The sequence below is a fragment of the Cibotium barometz genome, chromosome 59 (genome assembly GCF_041138505.1).
Source record: "Cibotium barometz isolate CiBa-2024 chromosome 59, ASM4113850v1, whole genome shotgun sequence".
Classification (NCBI taxonomy): Eukaryota; Viridiplantae; Streptophyta; class Polypodiopsida; order Cyatheales; family Cibotiaceae; genus Cibotium; species Cibotium barometz.
This window is the reverse complement of record NC_141104.1, coordinates 23806408-23833077: the sequence shown is the minus strand read 5'-3', so window position 1 is coordinate 23833077 and position 26670 is coordinate 23806408. Positions and strand designations below refer to the sequence as shown.

Sequence of the window (26670 nt, the reverse complement as noted above, 5' to 3'; positions counted from 1 at the left end):
CAGTTTAAACATGCTCCCAAGGAGAACTAATTATGAAAAGGTTTTGAGTTAAGATTTGACTTACTTGCAATGCCAAGTGCATATAATAGAAATGAAGAAGACTCCCCTGGATGCAAGTAGTAGTAGCCGACAATCTACATCCCCTTTATCCATTGCCTTGGTATAGTCTACATTTTCCCTCGTCTTTTCACATCACCCCATCTCATACTTGCATTGGGAATGTTAGTTCTCCTCTTCTTAGTCCCTCTACCCTTAACAGTAGTCTCACCATGAATTTGCATCAGACAATAGTCCCCGAAAGATGGACACGACCACCTTCACTTTAGTTCCACTTATGGATTGTTCGAGGCATCCATATCCTCATCTCGTTTAATCCCTTCTTCATGCACTATGTGAGTTCTTCCCCATCACAAGGTTTGGGTGGGAAGAAGTGTTGAGGGAAATTATCCATTAGGCTATCCAACCTTCATGATAACAAGAAGGTAAGATAAGGATTATTATCTCATTCCTATGGCTAAATAAATGGGAAGAGAGAGAGAGAGAGAGATAAAGGGAGAGAGGGAAAGTGCATGAGAGAGAGAGAGAGAGGAGAGAGAGAGAGAGAGAGAGAGAGAGAGAGAGAGAGAGAGAGAGAGAGAGAGAGGGTGGTTGGGGAAGAGACCAAGAGAGGGAGAGAGGGATTGAATAAGAGAGAGTCCGGGAGGAAGGACTGAAGGAAGAGAGCACGTGAGAGGGGGAGAGAGTGAGAGAGTGAGAGAGGGGCTGGAGGGAGTAAGGAGAGTTGGAGAGGTTACCAAGAGGGAGGAGCATGGGGGGGTTGACAGGATTGCAAGTGAGGGAGAGGCTACAGGAAAGGGGGGGTTGATGGGAGGGTGAGCGAGGGAGAGGGAGAGGGAGAGGCTACTACAAGGGAGTGAGAGAGAGTCATAAGGGGGGCGCCGTATAGAAGGGGGGTCTATGTCACTAACGAGAGGAGAGGAGGGTTTTATAGGGGCAAGAGGGGGTTGGGGTGTGTAAGTGTGTGTGTAAGTGTGAGAGAGAAGGAGTCAAAGGAAAGGGGGGTCCAGTGGTGGCCAGCATCGACATGTAAGGAGGATGGTGTTCCAATGGTGGCTAGCATGATGCGCGAGGAGGAGGGGGATCCAATGGTGGTCGCATGCAAAGAAGAGAGAAAAGGAGATTGAAGGTGTCAAAAAGTGGACCCGGATGGGCAACATGTGAAGAAGAAGGGTGGTGGTCACAACAAGGTGCTAACCATCTCCTCCATTTTTTAAAATAATGTGTGTGTGTGTGTGTGTGTGTGTGTAAAGGTGGGGAGGGGAGGTTCTCAGGTGCAAGCCAATAAATCAGGGATTTTACACCGAGCAACTTCTTGATTGATTATAATGATGACTAGATCCCTATTGTTCCCCTCATACATGAGCTATGGGCCTAATCATGTCAAGCAAATCAGAGCACCCAAAGAAATGTAAGCATCCTTCCTCATCCTTCCAAGGTGTAAAATCTTCATTCTACACATTTTTAAATTTTGATTTTTTAAAATTATAGAAGATAAATCATATAAAACTAGAAATAATGATTTCACAAGTCCATTATATTTTCATTCTTCTTGAGAGGTAAGATTATCTCAATCAAGTTCCACTTCACATAAACTCTACATGTGTATAAAATAGATATAATCTATACAAAATACATCTCTTAAATGATAGTGTTTTATATGAATTAACTTTTTGTACTAGCTACAACTTTAAAATTTTGTACAAATTACATCACTTAAATGATAGTGATTTATATGTATTATTTTTCTATCCTAGATATAACATTGTATACATTTTGTACAAAAGTATATTTTGCACAAGATACATTTCATAAAAAGTCTAAGGCAAAGAAATAATTTATATTTTAGATAATTTACGTTTGAGATTAAACTATAGTTGCAACCTAGGTCTTCCTACATGCATCCACACATATGCATTATTCACAAAATTGAGAGTACTCAAAGTCGTGTGGAAAATCTCAGAGATTTATAGTTCAAGTTTTCCCATAGGCTTATACAATTTAGGTACATCGAGTCTACAATTGATAGTATGAATTTACCATGCATATATCCCAAGGTTAATAATTACACACTTGAATACTTTTATTATTATAGAGAGGGGTTTTCACCACATGTCATTTTTTAATGATTTCATGCTTGAGTGGTTAAGAAACTACACACCCTTTTTTTTAAAGAAAATGTTTCATGCTCGAGTAGTTAAGAATTAAACACGCTTTTTTGAGAGATGATTTCATCTTGCTATATGACTCATATCCCTTTTCCTCTATAAGGTTTCATCTTGATATGAATCAGATCCATGTCCCTATAAGGTTATTTCTTGCTATATAGCTCAAATCCCTCTTCCTATAAGGTTTCATCTTGATATGACTCAAATCCCTCTCCCTATAAGGTTATTTCTTACTATTCAAACTATACGGCATAATGGGTTGTGATTTTGATTCTTAAAGAAAAAAAAGAATTAGGAAAGGCTTTTAACCTAATCCTATAAGGTTTCATCTTGATATGACTCAAATCCCTCTCCATGTAAGGTTATTTCTTACTATTTAAAAAACTATATGGCATAGTGGGTTCTACTTTTGGTTCTTAGAGAAAAAACCATTGAACTTGGTTTTACATGGGCTTGGTTAACATGCGCTGGGCTTGGTTTAACATGCGCGCTGGGCTTGGTTTAACATGCGCTGGGCTTGGTTAACATGCGCTGGGCTGGGCTTACATGCGCTGGGTTGGGTTTACATGCGATGGGTTGGGCTAACATGTGCTGGGGTTACATGCGCTTGGTTTAACATGAACCTGGGGTTAACATGCGCCTGGTTTTACATGCGCCTGGGGTTTACATGCGCTGGGGTTTACATGCGCCTGGGTTTCAAGCGCCTGGGTTCAAGCGCCTGGGTTTACAAGCGCCTGGGTTCAAGCGCCTGGGTTTACAAGCGCCTGGGTTACATGCGCCTGGGTTTACAAGCGCCTGGGTTACATCTCTTTGGCATTTGTTTGGTTTTTGTGATTCAAGGACTGCAAAGGTATACACTATTAATGAAAGTTGTATGCTATATGGTTTCAATGAGTCAAGAGGGAAATGATCCTATAATAGTAGTGAAGCTAAAAGAGATAAAACATCCTATACAGAACATTTTGGCATATTTAAGACTTTATCGTTTGAGATTGTTCTTACAGGTTTCTTTTTCAAAGTGTGTAAAATAGATCCTTCTCTTATAGGAGAGCCATGTGGTGGATCTAGCTATGATATAAGAAACATTTTCTTTTGCTTCATGTGGTGTGTTGAACCCCTTGCCCCCCACCCCCTCTTTCCCTCCTCTCTCTTTCCTCTTTCTCTATGTGTACAGTCTCAAATTTTCCTTGGGGTTTTTAACTTTGAGAGTTTGCATCAAGAATCACTAAAGATAGGATCCACAGTGGTTATCTGATGATTTTTGTGAAAGGTTTCCACAAGACTAGATTTTTCTTTTGTGCTAATTGAGAACCTACTATGCTACTCTTGTGCTCTTTTTATATGTGCATTACACTTCTATTTTGATGAAGATAATAATAATTAATTAAATTTTTTTTAGGGTGCTTATTCACTCGTTCACATTAATTAATTTTTTGAGGATCCTTATATTTAATTTTTCATAAAAAACATTAGCCCCATTAAGGTTTGGAACCTTAATGTAGGTGGCTAATTTTTCCCAGCCTCTCTCCTCCCGCACAGCTCTCTCTCTCTCTCTCTCTCCCCAAGTCCCTATTCCTATCCCATAAAACATAATGAAAAATTATCCTTGAAAACCTTAATGAAACCTTTAATCCTTTTGAGTGAATACACACTCATTAATTAATGCGCGGACGTTCTGGATATATAATAATAATAATTATTATTATCATTACAAAAATATGAGTCACGGCATACTCCCATATGACACATTGTGAAACATTATTGTGGCAGCCGACCTAGGTTGTCGCCATGGCTTTGAGAGGTGTGTGGCAGCTGAAGAAGCTAGTAGTCACCTTCTGCGACTTCTCGGGAAGTAGTATTGGGACCAGGTGAGTGATGGTGCCCGCCTGCATTAGGGTTGTAACACGAAGACATAAAACAATGCAGCCAGTCGTTTTTTTTTTTGTTTTGATATGAAAGAAGACATGCTCACTATAGAGGTGGATGATTATTATTATTATTTTGGTACATCGATACTTAATACTGACATAAAACATTGGTTTAAACCCCTCTCGCTCCATGAGTTTGGATTTTGTAAGTGTTAAATGGACGGGCAAAAATTATGAAGGGACCCTATGCCTTACTATGCTCTAGGGATGATTCATCATAGGGTCGTATAAGATTGTTGCCGAAGCCCTATCAAGTAGACTTTCTGTACATATAAGAAGGTATACTCTTATAGATGCCATTATGGGAGGGAATAGAATATGCAAAAAAACCTAGGCAAGATTTCATCCTCCTTAAAATCGTTTTTGAGAAAGCTTATGATAAGCTAGAATGACCCTATCTCCTTTTGGCTATGAGAAACATGGGGCTAAGTATTTCTTTCTTGCCAACTCTTAGGACAGTAAAACTTTGCATAATTCACTAACCATGGGCACTCTCTGCTACGGAGGGGACGATATGCAGTTTTTGTAATGTTTTTTTGATGTAATGCTCTTTGCCTTCTCCTTTTTGGATAGAGGAGCATAGAAGTAAGTCCTTTTTAGATAACTTATTTTTTTGATGTAATGCTCTCTGCCTTCTCCTTTTTGGATAGAGGAGCATATTAGCTAGAATGTTTTTTCAAAACTAGGATAGCCAGCTATGAGAGTGCTTTCTTGGGAGCTGTAATGTGGGAGTGTGGATCTTGGAGCACTTAAGGGTTAACTTAATTAAACACACAATCAACCACAAAGGAAAATGCCACAAAAATACCAAGACCGCCAACACCACACTAGGTGTTAAAGATGGGCAGATCCCCCCCTCCCCCCGCCTCCCCCCCCCATCTTAAGAGTGTTCGTAATACAAGCTTGTGGGTGATCTTGAAATCACCAAATTTCCAACACATGATATAATGAAAACAATAATCAAACAAAGTGTTGTTGAATAAGGTTCATGGGGATCCTTTGCTGGCTAACTATCAAGCAAGGGAATCCTCATCATAGGCATATTCGGGCCAAGAGGAAGAAATTCTCCCTCTACTAGATACTGCAGTACTCCTCGTGCTGTTATGGGATTGCCAAATTGGCAACTTGGTTGTCCAAACCTTTGATGGCATGATCTATCTCCAAGAGCCTTCAAGGCTCTTCCAAGATCTTCATGATCTTCACAAGAGCTCTTCAAAAGCCTTCAACAATTTTCAAGAGAGTCTCCAATAGGATGGGTCACCCCCACATGCTCTTCATCACATAGGCAAGCTCTTCATTCATCCGAGGTAGAGCTCCAAAAGAAGAAAAAAGTACTATGGCAACCCAAAATCTGTGTGCTTTGTGGCTGTGAGGAGCTGGCTGATTGCCTAGTGCAAGCCACCAACCACAGGTGGGCAACCAATTGTGGCTGTGCAAGGTGGGCTGAATGCTCAGGAAGGCCACCAGACTTGCATGCCTCGTTGATCAGCCTTGGTCGGGCTTTTCTATGTTGACAAGCTGGCTGGTAATTATGCAGCCCAGTACACAGTCCGCCCCTCTAAGCTGGCTGCCCATAGCCTTATCCGCTCATACGTGGACCTGTGCACCCGCAAATTACAAGAAAAAGCGTTAGTAATAATAAAAAGCAAACGATCTGTTTACACCAAAATAAACAACGGTTACCTAAATCTTAAAGGTGGGGGGAAAGAAGTAGAGCATGAAACGGAAAGCTACTGCATTGGATTACTGTGGAGAGAAATCGCATTCACTCACTCACTCTCTCTCAAGCGTTTTTCTACAGTAAGATTGTGGGGAGAGTCGAGACCCTGGACAGCCATATGCAAGATCCATCTATTCAAGAACAAAGTGAAAGGCGGTTCCGGATGGAATGGAGCAACACAGCAATAGGCAGCCCAATGTGCAAGGACCACTTGGTGGGAGACAACCTAATGTTGGACTGTCTAGAGGACAACCTAGCAGGCACACTCAAAGCGGCACGTTAGCAATGGTTCAGCTCTGCCACTCTTGGGCATCTTTTGGCCTACATGAACCAAACGTCTTATTCCCTTGTACAAATGAACCGTTAATCTCAGCATCAACTTCTTCTATGACAACCCATTCAATTGATGCAGCCTTCCTATACTCCTTAGCCCCAATATTTTTCAAGGGAGAAGAAGAAAAAGATGCTTGACTTTGTGTAATCTTGGATTGGAAAGTGGTAGGCCCACTTCCCTCTTTTCAACGTATGATCTTGGTGGAAATGTGCTTGAAGAGCAAGGCCTATACTTGGTTGCGGGATTGGAAATCTAAGAAGGCCTTGGCGGCGAGTGAATGGGATGAGTTCAACCAAAGGTTTTGGAGACGTTTGTGAAGCCCAAGGATGATTACACAAAGTTTATTGTGATCTCTTGATGGTGGGTGAAAGCTTCAAGGAATATGTGGCGGAGTCGAGGGAGTTATTAATTTGTCTTCTCCTATATTTCTGATATTCCTAAGAGTACAGTGTATCAAATTTGATCATGGTCTTGATGAGGACCAGCAAAATGAGGTACAAAATAATTAACCAACCAACTTAGAGAGTGCTTACACTTTGCAAAGACGAAGGATGATACGGTTGGATTCAAGAAAAGCAAGAGTTCTCATTTATTGTCATTTGCCAATGTTTCATGGGAAAAAAAGTGAAACAAGAGTACGGGGCTTGACACCAAAGAGGATGAATTGGCATCCTTGCCTGAGAGGCAAAAGGTGGAGACTACTAAGGCAACGACGGAAGCACGGCTGAACAACCTAAGCTTTTGGTACAGTTGCCTTGGTCACCATGCCAAGGATTCCATGATGCCACAATCTTTCAAGAAGAGAGGAAAGAGTGTTATTGTTACATCCCTAACTGGGTCATGGGCCAGTGCTTACTGGGGTCAAGATAACCCAAGGTTAAATGGATGTGCTAACCAAGGGTTGGGTTTAGGGCTTAGCCGGGCATAGGGGGTGATAGGACCTGCTGAGGGCTAGCAAGGATGAGGTCTAGATCGGCATAGAGTCAATAAAAAGCTAACTAGAGGCTAATTATGGCTAAGGGCTTAATTATAAAAGCAATGGGCCTTTATAGCTTGGTTACTACTATATAAGTGAGTTTGGGGTCAATTTCTATTATTATGAGGTATCCATGTGGAGAGGGATGTCTCCAAGGCATGTAGGACCTCAGGGCTAAAGTGGCTCTAGGTAGATAGTTGGTTTGGTGGTATGGGACACCAAGGGCGCGTTGTTAGGGCTTGGCCGGTTCTTGGCAATCTGACCTGAGGCTAGGGGGTGGTTCCAAAAGGGAGCCCATGGCTGGGAAGAGAGTCGCTAGCCACAATCTATAACACAAGGGCAACTGTAACACGGAATTCTTATCTATCATGAAAACTGATTAAATACTTAAGCATGGCAGATAAGAGAAAGATAACAACTCTGCACAGCACGCCACACTAGGGGCCAGAAGATGGGTTGACCCCCCCCCCCCCCCCCCTTTTCTTAAGGTTAGATTACCAAAAAGGAGTCCGCTTCAAATACAACTTTATGGGTGCCCAGGGATTCTCCACTGGCTAGCACCTGCTTCGTCCAGTACAATATTAAAACAAAACAAAGCTCACTCCTCAGCACAAGAGAGCGTTCCCGGCATAAAGCACATGTAGGACAACCATGGACAGCCCATAGCACTCCCACATCAGCCCGGGACAGCACTGCATCTTCATCTTCCACCTATCTGGCTCACAGAGCAAGTCGACCAGCCTTGAAGGGCTGTTTACAGTAGTCGACCAGCTCTCAGAAGCCACAAGAAAAGTCAACCAGCAGCAGTTCACAAGCCAGAAAGTCTTCGATCAGTACAGGATGCCTCCCACACAAATCGGCCAGCACTTTTTTGCCTCCGGGTTGTTAGAATTTGTGCATCTCTGTGTTTTTTGGGGGGGGAGTAATGGCTAGGAGATGGGAGCCCAACCACCGACATTGCTCAGTGCCCTACAGTGGTGTGTGCGCTGCTGCTGCGTGACTTTGACATGGTATCATACGCTTAGGTCGAGGTTGCTCCAAACTGTGCAAATCTGCCCAGCTTTCCCTCCTTTGCTGTGCGCTTTTTGTCAGAATATTCAGCGGAGATGATGACAAAATCTGAGAACACAAGAGCAAGTGCACTGCAGAAAATAGACAGCAATGGAGAAGGAGAGAGAGCGGCGTGTAACTCTGCTCTATATACACAAAAGAATCTCAAATAACTGATACAATGGAATGGGGGCCATGGGGCCATTTTATATGGCCCCAAGTACCCAGTCGGCCAGTGCAAAAGCTGCCGACACCCTCACGACCGGTGTCATCCAGTCGGCCAGCACGAGAGGTCCACGACCTGTGCAATCTAGTCGGACAGCTCCCAGAAATGAACACGTGCATCCTGGTGCAGTCGGCCAGCTACTGGGTCATCCTTCCATCATAGGGCAGCCACCCATACCATGAAAAAATAGGAAAAAATGGGGAAAAAATATGGAGAGTGAGGAAAAATGAGAAAACACCTAATATGGGTGGGCACACCTACAATAGAGGCCTTGGTGTATATGTATAGACAGGAGATGACTTCTAACACCCTCTCTCAGCTCCTGGCCTTGGAACCAACCCGAGGGAGCTGGAGTGCCGCCGAAGCATAGCCTGAGGTAGAGACTTCGTGAAGAGGTCTGCCGCATTGTCCTCTGTCGAACAATAAAGTAGCAAGATGTCACCAACCAAGATCTTCTCACGTACAAAGCGATATTGTATCTCTATGTGCTTGGTCCGGGCATGGAAGACCGGGTTCCGAGCAATAGCTATACAGCTTTGGTTATCGCACTGGATGACTGTGGGCTCCTTCTGTGGAAACCCAAGCTTGCCAAGCAACCTCCACAGCCATACAACCTCGCAAGCAGCACCACAAGCAGCCCGGTACTCTGCCTCTGTCGAAGATAGGGCAATAGTTGGCTGCCTCTTACTTCTCGGTAAAACTGTAACCTGAAGTACATCTCCTTGTGTCTGGATCTCCTCCCCAATCTGAGTCACTCCAACCTTGGAGTCGGACTCCATCCATCAACCCCCCTCATGTGTAGAAGAGTCCAAGATCCTTCGTACTCTGCAGATACCGCAAGATCCGCAATCCTGTGTCCCAATGAGACTTCAACGGCGTCTGCATGAATGAGCTCAACAGCCCCACGGAAAAGCTCAAGTCCAATCCGGTGTTCAGCAACCAGATCAATGAACCAACCAGCTTCCGATACTGAGAGGCATCAATTGGCTCACAAGGATCATTCAGAGTTAACTTTGTATTCGGGTCCGTCAGCGACGTAATAGGCTTGCAGTTCTCCATTCCAAAGGCCTCAAGCAACTCATGAACATACCGCTGCTGAGAGACGAAAAACCCCCTCTAGGTCTGCCAGATCTCCAATCCCAAGAAGAAGTGGAGTAAGCCTAGGTTGGTCATCTCAAGCTCCTTTGACAAGGCAGCCTTCGTCATGCCAATGTGCTCCACATGACCGCCGGTGAGAATGAGGTCATCCACATAAAGGATGATTATCGTAACCATGCTGCGTTCCCGAAAGAGATACAGGCTGGGATCTGCAACAACCGATCTCTGAAAACCAGTCTATAGAAAGAAGGAATCAATCCTCTGATTCCAAGCCCTGGGAGCCTGTTTAAGACCATACAAGGCCTTCCGTAACCTGTAAACCATCCCTTCTGATCCTGGAACAACAAAGCCTGGAGGCCGCTCAACATACACCTCCTCCTGCAGGTCACCATTAAGGAACGCAGATTTTACATCCATCTGAAACACAGGCCATCGCTGAGAAGCAGCAAGGGCAAGAACGGTTTGAATCGTGGTCATCCTCGCTGTTGGTGCAAAATCCTCATAGTCGATGCCTGGCCGTTGAGCATAACCCTTAGCCACAAGTCTGGCTTTGTGTTTGTCCACCGACCCATCTGATGCATATTTGGTCTTAAAGACCCATTTGACACCAATGACTGACCGTTTTGACGGCCTCGGTACCAATTCCCATGTGTTGTTCTTCTCGATGGCATCCAGTTCCACTTGCATGGCTTTCCTCCAAGTATCATGTGAAAGGGCTTCCTTGACGGAAGTGGGTTCTTTGTCCCGCATGATACGAGACATCAAAGCATAGTTTACTTGAAGAAGCTCCGCTGAATGACTTTTGTCGCGGACTTTGTGCGTTCTTCGAGGTCCGTCCTTTGTGGTCCATTCGGAGGGAAGCTCTGTGACACCTGACTCTCGAAGAGTGTCGACTAACCACTTGGGTACTCGAAGAGAATGCGGAGCCTCCTGCTGCTGTGGGGGCCCAACCTCCTGTATTGACTGCGGTTGTCTAGCTGGAACAATGGACTGGGAACCATCATCAGAATCCTCTGGGTCTCCAAGAAGTGGTGGCTCATCAATAGTGGATACCGGAACATGCTCATCAAAGACCACATCCCTGCTGACAACAATCTCATTCCTCTCTGGATCAAACAATCTGTATCCCTTGGAAAGAGAGTTATAAGCTTACGGGACTTGGAGTCAAGCTTCCCCCTCTGCTTCTTCGGAATATGCACATACGCATCGCTCCCAAACCCACGGAAGTGGGAGACATCAGGTTTCTTGCCAAAGTATGCCTCAAAGGGAGTCATGTTAGGTATTGAAGTCGTCGGAGAACAGTTGAGGATATGGACACAGCCTCTTCCCAAAGTGGACGAGGAAAATCACGATTCTCCAGCATTGTCCTCGCCATCTCCACCAAAGTCTTGTTCTTGCGTTCTACCACTCCATTCTCTGAAGGCAATCTTGTATTGGCCAGTTCCCTCTTGATGCCATGATCTGCACAAAATCTGACGAAAACATTCGAAGAGAATTCACCTCCTTTGTCAGCCCTGAGAGTCTTTACCTGCAATCTAGACTCTTTCTCCACCATCACATGCCAATCCTTGAACCGAGCAAAAGCTTGGTCCTTCTGAGAAAGAAAATAGACCCATGTGAATATGGAACAATCATCAACAAGCAGCATGAAATATACCCAAAGATGGTGTCTGTTGAGGTCCACACAAGTCAGTGTGAACAAACTCCAAGCCCACCTGGAAGCCTGCTTCGGAAAGGATTCCCCATGTTGCTTACCACGTATGCAAGAACTGCAACGTCCTTGCCTGCTGCCAACATCTGGCAAGCCAACCACCATCTGGTCCCGAAAAGCTCGCCGCAGTGCATCCACATTTAAGTGGCCAAACCGAAAGTGCCACAAGTCACCAACCTGAGAACGTGTCAATGAGGAGAGTGCAGAGAGTTTGTAGATACCATTCTCCATGCCGCCTTCCCAAACAACCTGGCTAGTCTCGCGGTCCCTTAGAGCAACTCGATGCTCCTGAAATTCCACCCGAAAGCGAGTCGTGCATACTTCATGCACTGACAAAAGATGAAAACCAAGAGTGGGGACGTAAAGAACACGGGAGGAATGCTTACCTCCCTTGCCATTGGGAATAGTCTCCATCCGGCTCTGAAACCGGCCTTCAAAAACTTGACGGGAGTGAAACAAACATTCACACACAAAACACTTCAACACCTTTGAGGACCTGAAAAGGAAAATAAACAGGGGGAGCTAGGGTGCTCTTGCAAACAGTACACGGACACCGATTGGCCCCAAATCGCAGTGGCGTCCCTTGAGGTATTTCTTTACTTGATCAAATTTGAGTACAAAGTACAACTTGGAGTTCATCAAGAGCCCTTCTCAAAGCCTTAACCCTTGATCTTTGTCCTCAAAAAAGCCTTCAAGCTAAGTGCTCGAGGGCCTCGTACACACTCAAGGCTCAAGACTCGCTAGTCAGCACCTCTCATGGCGCCCTTGCTCTCTTGTAAGTCTACCTTGGGTGTGTCCAACATGTGCACTCGTGCCTCTCCCACAGATACATCATCCAAGCACGGTGCCAGAACCTGTGTTGTTTTCCATAGCACCAAGCGGGAGAAAAATAGAGAACTTGTAAGCAAATCCCTGAACACATATAAGTTCAACACGAAGAGAAATCACACCATCTCTCCCATGAACATAGTCCCGTGCATCTGTAGCTTGTTCTCTTGTTTTAGAGTCTCTCGTACTTCCATGGTACACAAAAGAGAAAACACACCAGGCCCTTATGATGAGAGAGAGGGAGAGAAAGAAAGAAAGTTGTATTAACGTCTTCAAAAGGCCAAAATGACCTATGAGACCAAAAGGTTACATCATATCCATGAGGTACATAATCCTAGGTACAAAATAGTAATAAAGGAAGATAACAAAAATCTAGAACTTTAAAATCTGATCTAGGTACATGAGCAGATAGCTCTCATATCACCCTAATACATCCCTCATGGGCCGCTGTGACATGGTGCTCAAGGTGGTTAAACTGAGCTGGCGCGAGGTCCTGCGATGATGGGAGATGATGGCCCGAATCTTCCTGTGGTGGCGTGGCCGTGGGCGAGGGCCATGGGGTCTGGGGCGTCGAGCTCTACATAACTCAGTGGCTCTGTCGAGTGTCACACCTCTCGGCCGAGCTCCTACACTAGCCTGTGGTCTGGGTATGATGGGTGGATCGGCCCTCGGAGTGTTGGTATGGAAGAAGTCAGTGAGAGCTCTCTGTGTTGGTCCTCGAGCAAGTTCAGTTGATCTGGATCTCACTAAGGACTCCCTGTGTCTATGGAGCTCTAGAAGAAAAAGTCTCAGGCATCTCTGATCTGGGAAGTCCATGATCCTGGAAAGTGGTCTGAACCCAGCTCAAAAGAGGCAGTGGAACCTCCCCCGAATCTCATAGTACACGGGGCATTGGCATATGTAATGGTCCTCTGTCTTGGGCTCTGTGTGACAGAGCTGGCATATCCTGTCCTTTGGTGCGGCCGCCCTAGGCCCATATCTGGCAGTCTCCACTGTCAGCTGGTGGGATGAGGTGCGGATCTGGCCGATCGCACATCTCACCCCAAAGGATAGGTGTATGCCCATGTAGCGTGGACGGATGATGAACCCATCCTTTGTCAAGCATAGGAGGTGATCTCTGCAGAAGGCCATCTTTGTCCCTAGTGGATGACTAGGTGAACTCCATGTCCTTTGAGTATCCAGTCTGACAATGTCCTTCCTGATAACCTTGTTCTGCTCTATGCAGCTGAGAGCAAATGATGGGGCCTCTATGCTGTATTGGAAGGGGGGGAGTGCCTCCATCTGCATACCGTGCATGCCAAACCAAGTGCCTACTTGTGCATACCAGCACTCTTTATCTCCCTCAAGTGTCAACTGTCTCGAGGACTCCAGGGCTAGCCGGGGGTATCTATCAAGTGGAAGCTCCCATAGCCTATGCCAGTTTGTCACTTTTTGGAATAGAGCCCCTGTCACTATCGGTGCAGCCCCCATCTCTGCCCGCACAATCTCATGTGGCACTGATGGTTTACTCCTAATCATGTGTGAGATCATCGCCACTAGGGGCCTCTCCATCAGCTTCCACCCATCATATACCTCCTCTGTATCTGTCTCGGCCGGCTCTCTCCTCTGTCTCCTTCTATGGTATAAGCTAGGACCCCATATGGGGGAACCATACAGCAGTGCAAGTGTAACTAGAGTATCAAATAGCCAAAGCTTCATCCTCGGCTCCTGAAACTGTATCTGTGAGCATTGCCTCTCTAGCGAGCCAAGGGCTGCATATCCCCTCATCAATCTAGCGTCGGCCACGTTCCGCATCGAGAAGTGAGGTGCAGCAAAAGTGATCCCAAGGTATACATATGAGGTAACATACTCCACAGGCTCTCCACTGTATGTAAATTGTACTGTAGATCTACTTATCCACTATGAGGAGGTGTTAAAGATCATGACCTTGGTCTTTCCAAGGTTCACAGTAAGGTCCTGGTCCTCGCAAAAGGCCTGTAATGCATCCAAATGCCTCTGCAGCCCCTCTGGTGAATCAGAAATAAGAACAATATCATCTGCATACAATAGGATCGGTATCAGGACTCATGCCAAATGTGCTTCTGGTCCTCCTTGTCTGTCTATGTAATTTGAGATCTCGTCAATGTATAGACCAAATAGAGTAGGAGACAAGGGGCAGCCTTGCTTCACCTTGATAGTGCTGTGTATGATCTCTGAGTCACCTCCTGGAGCCTGTACTCTGCCTGTGATTGACTCATAGATTGTAATGATCCCCCATAGCATCTCTGCTGGCACTCCCATATCCTGCAGTCTCCTCATCAGTCTGGCCCGTGGGACAGTATCAAAAGCTTTGCGGAAATCCACAAAGCAGCAGTATATCCATTGCTCGTGAGCTCTCCCCTCCTCAATGATCCCCTGTAGTGTAAAGATATGATCTAGTGTGGAGTGCCCTCTCCTACAGCCTGTTTGCCCCAGTGCTCTGAGTCTCTGCTCCTCGGACCATCTACTAAGCTCATGCTCCAAAATTGAACCATAAATCTTGGCCAAGGTGTGACCAATCATGATAGTCCTATAGTTGTTGGGGTCCATGGGGTCACTTGCTTTCAAGATAGGTACAATAGTATTCGATGACCAGCTGACGGGGAAGCCTTCACATAAAGCCCTGTTAAACATGTGAACCAGTAAAGGGGCTAGCGTGTCTCTAGCATGGGAGAAATGCTCGGTGAGGAGTCCATCGTGATCGTGTGCTCTCCCAGTCTGCATCCTGTCAATAGCATCTCTCACCATGCTGAGGTGAAAGAAGGAAGAGTGTGGGGGATGAGGTTCGGGTGGATGGGGGGGAGGTGGCTGCTCGGGGACATGGTAGAGAGAGGTGGCATAGGTGTGCCAGGTGCTGGGTGAAGTAATCGGAGTTGGAAGGCGATGATCCTGGAAGATCCTCCAGGCCTCCTTACAGGTTTCAGCCCTGTGCCTCTTTCCAAGGGAGAGAAGGCGTGAGAAAATCCTTCACCTGCTCTGTCCACCTCCTATAGCCCTCTGTGCGCCTGGGCATGAAAGAACTCTGCAGCCTGCCACTTGCAGAGAGAGAAAGAGAGAAAACAGCCCAATCCTCGTGCTGTCCAGCCTGCCCCCTGTCCTGCAGCCCAACAGTCGCCAGACAGAGAGAGAGAGAGAGAGAAAAGCACGTGTTGCTGTCAATTCAGTCTGCCTCCTGTCCTGCAGCCGCCGGCTTGCCCCTGTAGACCTGCGCAGCCTTTCACTAAGAAAGAGAGAGCCCCGCGTGCAATCTAGTCCTTCGCTTTTTCTGTAGCCCTGCGCCTCCTTCCACCATAGAGAAAAGGAGAGAGAGTGAGCGCAGTCCAGCCCGCTGGTTTTTTGCCAGGAGAGAGAAAAGCGTGGAAGCTTTGACGATGGTGTGGAGGCAGCCTGTGGAGAGGTTGAAGTGCTAGTGGCGGAGCTACATGCGCCGAGTACATCACCTTTTCACCAATAGGGAGGCGCCCCCAGAACAGCCCGCTGGTTCTCCCTTTTTCTCCTTAAAAAAAACTAAAAGCATCCTTTTGTCCCCTTCACACTTGTTCGAATCGACGGTAACTCCCCTTCCTCTACCTCCGGCCATGGAACCCCAAGAACGATGAAATCAGCAAGGTCGTATGACTCCAGAACAGATTCCATCATAACCTTCCATATGCTGTAATTGTTCCTGTCCACCAACTGACGGTCTACTGGGAATGTGGGGAGTGTAGGGATCTTCACATGCTTCTAAGCCATCTCAAGTAAATCTGCCATTGCGGGGATGTAACTGAAAAGGGTGGGTGGGTGGGAAAAAAAAAGAACTTACACCTTCAAGTGGCTGTCCAGCAAATCAGCCCGCCTTCCTCTTGCTTCTCCTCTTCCCGAACAGTCCAGAACAGTCCACCAATCAGCAACACAATAGTCCCCCTCTTGCTCACACAATTCCTAAGATCTATCAAGAGCCTAGAGCTCTGATACCATGTCAGAATATGCAGCGGAGATGATGGCAAAATTTGAGAACACAAGAGCAAGTGCACTGCAGAAAATAGACAGCAATGGAGAAGGAGAGAGAGAGGCGTGTAACTCTGCTCTATATACACAAAAGAATCCCGAAAGGGGGCCATGGGGCCATTTTATATGGCCCCAAGTACCCAGTCGGCCAGTGCAAAAGTTGCCGACAGCCTCACGACTGGTGTCATCCAGTCGGCCAGCACAAGAGAGGTCCATGACTTGTGCAATCCAATTGGACAGCTCCCAGAAATGAACACGTACATACTGGTGCAGTCGGCCAGCTACTGGGTCATTGTGCCATCATAGGGCAGCCACCCATACCATGGAAAAATAGGGAAAAAATATGGAGAGTGGGGAAAAATGAGAAAAAACCTAATACGGGCGGGCACACCCACAACAGAGGCCTTGGTGTATATGTATAGATAGGAGATGACTTCTAACATTTTTCTCCATATCTCTCGTGGCTGCAGATCCATGACAAGAAGTGGCTGCGTTTCCCAACTGTGGTGCATTTTTAGGTCTAGCCAGCCTGCTGTTTGCTGCCGGCCAATTTTGGTGGCTGCGTTTTCTCCTACAGAGGCAAGCCGGCCAGTTTACTTGGCTGCGTTTTCTTCTACAGAGGCAAAAGGTGGAGTTGTGGCTGTGTTTTCTGCACCGGCATCTGTTTTTGGTGAGTTCTTTGCATTTGGTGCTACCAGACAAGTGGCCCTACATTGTCTTCTTCCTCCACGAGTCCCTGCCCTTCCGGTAGGAGGTTCCCGGTGGATCTTGGACTGTTTTGCTGCTGTCCAGCCTCTTTCTCTCTCAGGTTTGAGAGGGGGCTGATTGTTCCTGGTGCCTCCTTTGTTGGAAAGCACTTGAGAGAAGTGTTTGAGAGCTGAGATTTGTTCTTTGTTGTTGTGGATATGGCTCCGCCCTGTACGAAGTACAAGCTTTGGGAATGGGGGATTATCCTAGAATACAAAGGACCACACTCCTAAAATTTAGGAGAGTTGCTATTTTTGGCCCGACACCGATGGAAATTTTGTTCGCGTCATTACATCTTGAATTGAGGAGATACCAAGAGTTGGCAAAGTGCCTATGACAGAATGTCTACCAGTTGGGATATTTTTAGAGATAAAGTTTATGGAAGGACCCATCTCTTAGATTGGGACATGTGGCAAGAAAGTGGACCAAAGTGAGACAAGTGGCCTGACACTTGTTAGAAAGTGGATCAAACTTGTCACTTCAACTATTGTGTGGCTCTCCACTTGTCATTGTAGCCTTCTCTTGCCATTTTAGCTCATGGGAGGCCCAAATCTATAAATTGGAGCCCTCTCTCTTCATTAATGGAGGCTCTCTTGCTGCACACTAGTCTCTACCACCGTTACAGGCTTCCCTAATGATGGCTACTCTCTTTCTCTCTCTCTTGAAGGCTGCCCATGAAGAATACCGGCTCTTGGGGACTGTTTTGGAGGCTTCCATCGCGAAGAAATATTGAAGGCAAGGGTATTTAATCATTTATTATGATTTCTAGCCATTGTACTCGTTGTACCAGCATTTGTACTTGCTGTACCAGCCCTTGTACCGGTTGTATCAGCTTTTGTACTTGTTGTACCACCCATTGTACCGGCTGTACCAGCTTTTGTACTTGCTGTACTTGTACCAACCACCGTACCAGCTGTACCAACCACTTTACCTGTTGTACCAGCCATTGTACCTGCTGTACCGGCTGAATGGAGAGTTGTACTTGTTGTACCCTTTCTATTGCATGAAGACCCGTGGTTTTTGGGGAAGAATCAGTACCCTTTCTATTGCATGAAGACCCGTGGTTTTTGGGGAAGAATCAGTACCCACACGGAGGTATATGGATTATATTGTTGGCTCGGCATTTCTATAGCCTATGTTCCGGCTTGGTTGCCTCGTGTTGGGCTGTGTTATGGCATTTGTATATGGATAATCCGGCATCTCCCGTGGGGAGAGTAAGGCCCTCAAAGCTTGTACATGATATTATTCTCCTTGGGTAATAAAATACTCCAAGGGGGGGGGGGGGGGTCGGCCCATTCCGACCTCTATGCAGTGTCACACGTGCAAGCTCCATTTTCAGCATTTGTGGATGTTTTGTCTAGCTTTTATGTTTTATGCAAAGTGATGATGGATATGTGTTAAGGCTGTGGCCATGTTTAAATGTTTTAATATGCATTGATGGTATCAACAAGTGTGTCAAAGGCCCTAGTCCCCTGGGCACCCGTCGCGAGTTTCACTAAAGGTGGTACAAGAAGGAACTGAGCCAAAGACATGGACCGACTTCAAGGTTATGTTCAACAAAAAGTTCACCATCTCCTCATCTTGGTCTCTGTGGGCTAAGCCTCTGAGCTTCATCCTAGCCAATGGCCATAGATGGGTGAGTACGTCGGTGACGTGAAGATCATGGAGATGATGAGATAGCTCAACTGCCTGACCCTGGATGGCGCCAGTCACCGACTCCGAGTCCCACTTAGTCCCTGGAGCTGCACTCAATGGGAAAGAGAAGATCATCACGCCATTCTCTGGCGTAGAGGGTATGGAGTGGTGGAAAACCTCACATATCCGAAACGGTGCTATTGTCTCCTCAAACATATCTGTCCCTTCCACCGGAAGACAACGGAAGAAACTATAATCCACCAGTTGCCCTAAGATCCTGGGGGCCCACTTGGGGACTTTGGCGGGAGAGCCCTGACCGGGGAGGCAGTGATGGTCAGCTCAACTGGCTCAGAGAATCGGTGAATCAATTGGCGAACGGAGCTCATCGACTGTCTCCGCTCTAGGTCGGTAGTTGCTGGGGGGCGACGGGAGTGCTCTGGGGAGGCAAAGGGAGGGGCAGGGCGGGCTCCAATGCGGAGGGTGGGGCGGAAGAAGCTGTTGTGGGCAAAGACATGGACGAGGATGGAGGAGGGGGAGGGGGAGGCGAAGAGGCCTGGGAGGGGTGCTACTGGGTGAGATCCATCGGAGAGGTAGGCTGCTTGGAGAGGTTCACCTGGGGCTCAGTGGGGTCTATCGACCTCACTGGGTGCTGAGAGTCTAGGGAGGGCTCTCAACGGGCTTAAGGAAATCTTTGAACTTAATTTAGAACATTTTAGTTTTACACAAATAAGAAATACAAGGCTTGTAGCAGGAGTCAATGGAGATGCATTCCTTTCACCATGCAGTCAGGTCCACCTAGTACAATAAGTACAGATCTTGGTACAGCAAGTACAGGTCTTGGTACAGCAAGTATAGGCTTGGTATAGTTCAGGTACATCATGGTACAATAAAGTACAATGTGGTACAACAGGTATAGGTGCAGTCTACAGGCAGGTACAAGTGTAGACAGCCAGATACAGTTTGGTTGCAGGTGGGTACAACTGAGGTACAGCAAGCGGGTGTGATTTGCAGGCAGGTGCAGCAGTCGTACAACAGGTGCAGGTAGGTACAACAGTCATACAACAGGTGCAGGCGTGTACAGCAGTCGTACAACAGGTGCAGGCAGGAGGCGGGTATAGTGCAGGTACAACACACGAGCAGCAGGCGGCTCTTTCCTTCAACCAACCCCTTCCACTATCCACGTGTGGAGAGAATTCTCCCCATGCAATAGTTGCTTTAAGTATTATTAAACTTTAATCAAAGGTTAGTTTATGGGCACCCACACTAGAAAATAAATGTCTAGTCCAAATTTTAAATGTGTGTGAACACATTTACTAATAAATATTAAAGTTAACCATAGTTTATGGATTTTACATTTCAAAAGGGCCAAAATGGTAATACTTACCACCTGTTCACACGCCACACCAGTGTGTCAGCAAGCAGCACTCCCATGGTACACTTGGGGCATTCTCGTCCAGTTTACTGGCACGGCAAAACAAGCAAACACACGCAATCAAATCATGCGAAAACAAGTTTATGCATGCAGTCATAAATGCATGTGCACATGTAATGGACGAAATCTCCCTTTCATGAAACTTGTACAAAAAGTTCCTGTCGGACATAGAACTAGCACGGCAGAAATAAGAATGTATGTCTTGGTCTTCCTATTGAGTGACAATCCCATAGGCAAGACGCCATCCTGGCCATACATGGGTGGCACCAAGAGGCTCCCGTCCATACAGCACGAAGCAGGTCACACACAGGTGGCACAAAACTGGTTCCCGCCCATGTGACGCAGTACTTGTCACACACGGGTGACACAAATCTGGCTCCCATCCATGTGACACCAAAAGACTGGCCCTTTTACATGGGACACCGGCCTGGCTCCATGTGAACATGGCACAAATCTGGCCGCTCTATGGAGTAACAATTCCAAAAGAGTGGCTCCAAACATGGAGATGGACCAAATGTTGTACACTCTTCCACACACTCTGAATGATTGAAATTCAGCAAAACAGCTCTTATTTTTGCTGTAATTTTTGGTCTTTTTGTTGAAAACCCTAATTTCAGTCCTCCTTTCTCAAGCTGAACCAAAGGGAAAGCTTTCCCAGGGTTCCCTTCATCCTCTTGAAGACTTTTGTCGCAAAGGATCGCAACAAATCGAAGATTTCAACACACCAAACGCTTCCATCACGAAGACGTCCGCTGTTACCAACTCTACTTGCAATTTGATAAGCTTTGATGCTTAAATATGGAAGCAAGTAGTAGGAGGGTGGAATTGGACTCCATGTCCACATACCTTGTGTAGTGTTCTCTTGTCCTACGTGCTCTCTTGCAGATTGTTGCTACCATGTGTTGGTGGAACAATAGAGAGCAGATGGTAGGGAACATGGGCACTTGAGAGGGTAGTGTGAGTTGCAAGTCTCCACCGACAACTACATTGTTTGCAATACTGTTTTCATATGCATTGGTATGGAAATCTGGTCAGAAATGCCCATAACACTATGTACTTGATTCTCCCAAGATCAATATACTTTATTTGAGTAGGGTTTGTTCTAACTTAGAGTAGGGTTTTTTGTAAAAGTGGCTTGTTCTAGCTTAGAGTAGGGTTTGTTGTTTTAACTTAGAGTAGGCCTTGTTTAGTCTTTTCTTTCTAACTCTAGCTTAATATCGACTTAGTTTGGTTCTTTCCTATGTTTTGTGTTTCTTTGTTGTTATACCTTAGAGCAGACTTTGAGTGCTAGTCTCTATCATGGCTGAGTATGCCCATCACCTCCGGAGAGTGATAGAAACTCAGTTCGCTGGTTGTATAAAGTATGTTCTTTTGGACTAACCTTATACAAACCTGCACCTACTCTTGGGCACTGATGACGTGAGTAGGGATGTCACTTATTGTCCACGCTATGCATGATAGAGTTGATGAACCTACACTTCATGTTCGGACAGACATTGGAGGTAATGGTTGCACTTTTGAGTCGAAGTCTTTTTTAAAGTTTAGCTTAATGTTTGGTTCTGGCTCTTAAGTGCTTTAGGTCTAGAGTTTACAGTTCTCTGTTTTGCTATTTTATGTTGTTGTTTAGTATTTGAGCTCAAAAGGTTTAAGTTCTTATTAAGAACAAGTGTGTGTATGTTTTTGTGTGTGTGTGTTTTGTTTTTGTTTTTTTTTTAAAGTTTCTTTCATTCATGTAATTGTTTTGTTTTGTTTTCTTGTTTTCTTGTTTTCTTGTTTCTTGTTTCTTGTTTCTTGTTTTTTGTTTTTTGTTTTTTGTTTGTTTTGTTTTTTTGTGTTTTTTTTTTAAAATTTGTTTGTTTTTGTTTTTTTTAATTTGTTTTTTTGTTAATGTCTTAATTAATAATTAAGTCTTCGTTTGATATTATCTTTTGATTTCCTCTCCTTAGCAGCTAGGTTTGTTAGTTTATTTATTTTTTATCTTTCAAATGCTTTGTTTTTGTCTTTGTCCTTCTTCACTATTTTTTTTTTCTCAAATCTCTCAATTCGTAAGTTTAGATTTTTCTGACCTTATGAAGGTATATATATATATATATATATATATATATATATATATATATATGTATATATTTGAGGGAGGGGCTGAGCGTTCCGCCTCACCGTGCGTCTCTTGTCAATTTAGCAAATTACTTATTGTATTGAGCATGTTGTCTACTAAATCTTGGTGTATTTAAGTGTATTGAGCATGTTGTCTACTAAATCTTGGTGTATTTAAGTGTATTGATTAGCATTGTGTTCAACCAAGTCATAGGGGCGGGTTGAGGAGAAAGAAAGGGGGGAAGGCGGCAGGTGGATGGGGGAGAGGGGGGGGGTAAGGAGGCCTTGGCGGCGATAAGGGGGGAGGGGGGGAGAGCTAGCACAACGGGGGATGGAGCGGGGGGAGGAACAGGCGGAGGAGGAGAGAGCAAGCGAAGGGGGGCAGAGCGAGGAGAGAGAGGGGGGGGGGGGTAAAGATCGGGCGGAGAGGTGGGAGGGGGCCGGGCGGGGGGTGGAGGGGCTTGTGAAGGGATAAGGGCGCGAACGGGGGGGAGCTAGCAGCTGGGCGGAGAGAAAAGCAGGGGGTGTAAGCCCAACGGAGCGTGCAGTGACAGATTCAACCACGTGTCCAAGAGATATAGATAGAGAGAGATAAGGGGGAAGGAGAGAAGGGGATAGGGGTTTCACGAGTATACCACACTTAGTGGGGAACAGGCCCCGCCCCTTTTTAGGAATTTATTTTAGGAGCAATCCACGGGCTTTTCCAAGCCAAGACCAATACAACAAATGAATGCAATATCAATCAAAATGTCGATGACGAGGTCAGTGCTGAATCGACGTCAAGGCAGATAATTCTTGATGTTTGAGCACACCAATAAAAAGACCCACAAGAGTCTTACTCCGGGCTAGTACCAAGATTTGAATCAAGTCTGTTGCTCACAAAAATCTCACAAGGAACTCAAGAACGAGATGTTTAGAGAGATGCACGGCTGTCCAAGGTTCTTTCATCAAAAGAGAGGAGGTGGCGTTTCTTCAACGGGTGGCAACCCTCCAAAGAAGGCGGTTGATAGGTGCTATAGGTGGGGCAGGCGGTAGCAGATAGGTTGCAGCGGAGGAGCGCACAAGGCGGCGAACAAGTGGCTCTGGGTGGTGGAAACGCAAGCGGAATAGGTGGTGACACCGTCGGAAGTGGCTGAAATGCCAGAGGAAGCGGCTCATGCGTGGCAGAGGCGGCACTCGGCAAAAACGGCTTTGTAGAGGCGGCGATGGCTGTGCTGCAAGTGGGGCAGAGGTTAAGGGTGGAGAAGGTGATAATAATGACGATAAATCTCTAGTTCTTCACCAAATAAATCTTTCAAGGAAGCTCTCCACAATTTTTTAATGAATCTCCAAGTATAAGCTCCTTATATACTTGAAAAGGGATCCTTGCTTTTGGCCATGCTTGCTTTTGTGTGTTTGTTTTGCTTTTTGTTTTTCTCTTTTTAAATATTTAATAATTGTAAAAAATAGCCAAATTTATGCTTTTGAAGCTTCAGGACCTTGCTTTTTGGCCCTGGAGCTACTTTTCGAAAAAGCGGCTTTAGCTTTTTGATCCAGTTTGATGTCCTCATTCAAATGATGCTCTCAGCTCTTGGTCAACACAGTTGACTTTTTGCGTTTTCTTGTTTTTTGACCAAGGTTGGTGCTTTTTCTTGTGCTGGCTTAATAAACCCTGTTTCCATCTGTCTGGGCATGAGTCCTTATGTGAAAAAGAGCTCGAAGGGCCAAATAGTTACATTCCCTCTCTCTTATATCACAATTGTCCTCAACTGTGGAGTATTACAGATGATTATGGTACTAGCCCCATCTGGTGCTCTTGTGCATCTGGTCTTTCCTCATATATGTGGTGTCTTGTGCTCATTTGGTAACATCTTTATGACTACTTTGACCGATGTCCGTTCTTGATGGTACATCTTCTTAGCCTGTCACATATGTTAGATATAATAAATGCATACTCACCTTTTGTAAAATCTAGGCACAAGCTAGTCAACAAACAAGTATGCATCATTCACGTCTACTGGGTGTTCTAGGTACTGGCGAGGTAGTCTGGAGCACAATGGACTGTCGCATGCTATAAATCCAGGTATTGTCCACACATCAAAAACAACACACAAAAGTCAGAGAAACTCAAACATACATCAGTATGTAATGCACAAGTAATGATCCTCATGTTCATGGATTGTCCTGTTTGGTTTCATCGGAAACCTTGGTGAGCCATTGGCCACAAGGACCGCTCAGACTTCCATTCCAGGCCTGATAATTGTCCATAGTCATATGGGCCGTTTGATCGCATTGACCGCCCGACTATGAGATCCAATGCAGTCATTTGGGCCATTTGGTCGTAATGATTGCCCGACTACGAAATCCAACGCAGTCATCTGGGCCATCTGGTCGCAATGACTGCCCGATTGCAAAATCCAATACGGTTATCTGGGCCATTTGGTCGCAATGACCGCTTGATTGTGAAATCCAATATAGTTATCTGGGCCATCTGGTCGCAATGACCGCCTGACTGCGAAATCCAAGATATTTGGCATTGTTGCCTCCCATATACAAATCTTGTTCCTTGGGCTATCGGGCATCATTGCTGCCCAAACTAGAGCATGTCCAGGTAACCATCATAAGCAAAATAATGATCAATTCCAGTCCAATATATATACAATGAAGAGGGCTAGAGATACAATCCCTCCCTCTTGAATCTGTCTTGATTGCAAGAGGTCGATATACCTGTGCTTCAAATATATCTGAACCAACCACTTTCAGAATAATGATCAATTCCAGTCCAATATATATACAATGAAGAGGGCTAGGGATACAATCCCTCCCTCTTGAATCTGTCTTGATTGCAAGAGTTTGATATACATGTGCTTCAAATATATCTGAACCAACCACTTCCTTATAAGCTTGAAGTATATCCGAGTAGTCCTTGAAGTACTCTCTTGGCATCCATTTCACAACCATAGTCGAATAATTCTTAAACTTCAAGAGGAACTTCTTGACCATTGTCTTTCCTCTTTTTCTCACAGAATGAAACACAATCTGTTTTGGCTCTTCCATCCCTAATGGATCCTTCAATATAGGCTTCTCTAGGGGTAACCTTGTACACGATTTCCATAATTTGTCATGGAAGGCATTATATATCCTCAAGTGATCTGAAAGGTCCAACCGATAACATACACGGTTGATCTTCTTGGTTTCTTGAAGAGGTTCATATACCATCATTCCCTAACTTGGGCAATCCAAAGATAAAATTCATAACAATAATCTCCCATAGAACATTCAATGGGTGCAATAATCCTGCCAGCTTTTGTCGATCAAACTTTGACCTCCTGACAAAACATTCTTGAACATAAAGTTCAATGTTCTTTCTCATAGTAGGCCAATAGAAGTAGCTGTCCAAAGCTTGAAGTGTAGTCAAGGTGTCTCTATGCCCCATGTAGGGAGGAGCATGGTATTCTTTCATTACTTTGGCTTCAATTCCTTGTGTCACACATAACCTGGGTTTGCATCATAAGAAAACCCTACTTGATGACATAAAAAAAAGTCACCAAATCTCTAATCTACAGTCTATTCCAAAACATCTTTGAAATCCTCTTTGGTAGCATAAGGATCCTTCATGAAAGTGAAATCCATATGGCAACCCATAGAAACCGCATAGCTCAGGGGCCTCCAAGATGATGTATCTGCTTCCTTGTTGTCTTTGACATTCTTAGGCCACAACATGGCTTGCTTGGTTCAAGACTACTCCAATACAATCTCATCATGTTCAACCACAAAAAGGTCTAGAATAACCAACACCGGTTCTTCGCTAGCATAAAGTCTCAATGCCTCAAAAGGGTTTTGTTTCAGCTTTGGTCCACAAAGATTCCACGCCTTTCTTTGTCGAAACATGCAATGGGCTAAACACCACTCCAAACCATTCGTCGAACTTCTAGGTATGATGTCAATTTGATGATCTTCAGATCTCTGTGGCTTCTTTGCCTTCCTTTCCCTTACCTGTCTTCAAGAAATTGCATCTGAGAGAGTAGGCCTAGGAGTAGCTTCCTTGTCTCCTTCATGAGAAATAGAGCGGGTAGCTCTAGATTCTTTTGCAATGGTGACTCCTTTGGCCCGAAGATAGGCTTTAGCGGCTTCAACTCTTTCGGCTTTGGTGACTTAGTCCTTGATAAAATCTGCAAACATTTGAGCTCTTCTTTGGTCCTGTTCTCTCTTGGTTCTCCAAGAAAGAAATTCTTTGTCTCTGAGAGGTCGTTTGAACTGCTAAAAGTCATGGTACTCTTCTGATGTCATGGCCGCGGTTTCATGATAAACAGATTGACGGTCTTGGGTCCCATTTTGAAGTCCTATATTGGCCTCATAGATTTTCCCTTCATTAGGCCCTTGGTCTCCCTCTGCTCTTGACATGGCTTTGTCACCCCAAGAAAGTTTCTTCAAGAGAAATCTTGCTATGATATCACTGTAAACACAACGGAACGTGCAGTGACAGATTCAACCACGTGTCCAAGAGATATAGATAGAGAGAGATAAGGGGGAAGGAGAGAAGGGGGTAGGGGTTTCACAGAGTACACCACAATGAGCGGGGAACATGCCCCGTCCCCTTTTAGGAATTTATTTCAAGAGCAATCCACGAACTTTACCAAGCCAAGACCAATACAACAAATGAATGCAATATCAAACAAATA

The 26670-nt window shown here is 45.3% G+C and overlaps 1 protein-coding gene across 1 annotated transcript in view; it reads left to right on the top strand.

The window, feature by feature from the left end:
- The first annotated feature begins 3932 nt into the window (after window positions 1-3932).
- Window positions 3933-26670, top strand: part of LOC147605629 (mitochondrial ribosomal protein L51/S25/CI-B8 family protein) — a 41284-nt gene continuing 18546 nt past the window's right edge. Inside the window, exon 1 of the mRNA XM_086793128.1 lies at window positions 3933-4093. Coding sequence (XP_086649254.1) covers window positions 4014-4093 — 80 coding nt within the window. The 5' untranslated portion in view covers window positions 3933-4013. The remainder of the gene's footprint in view (window positions 4094-26670) is intronic.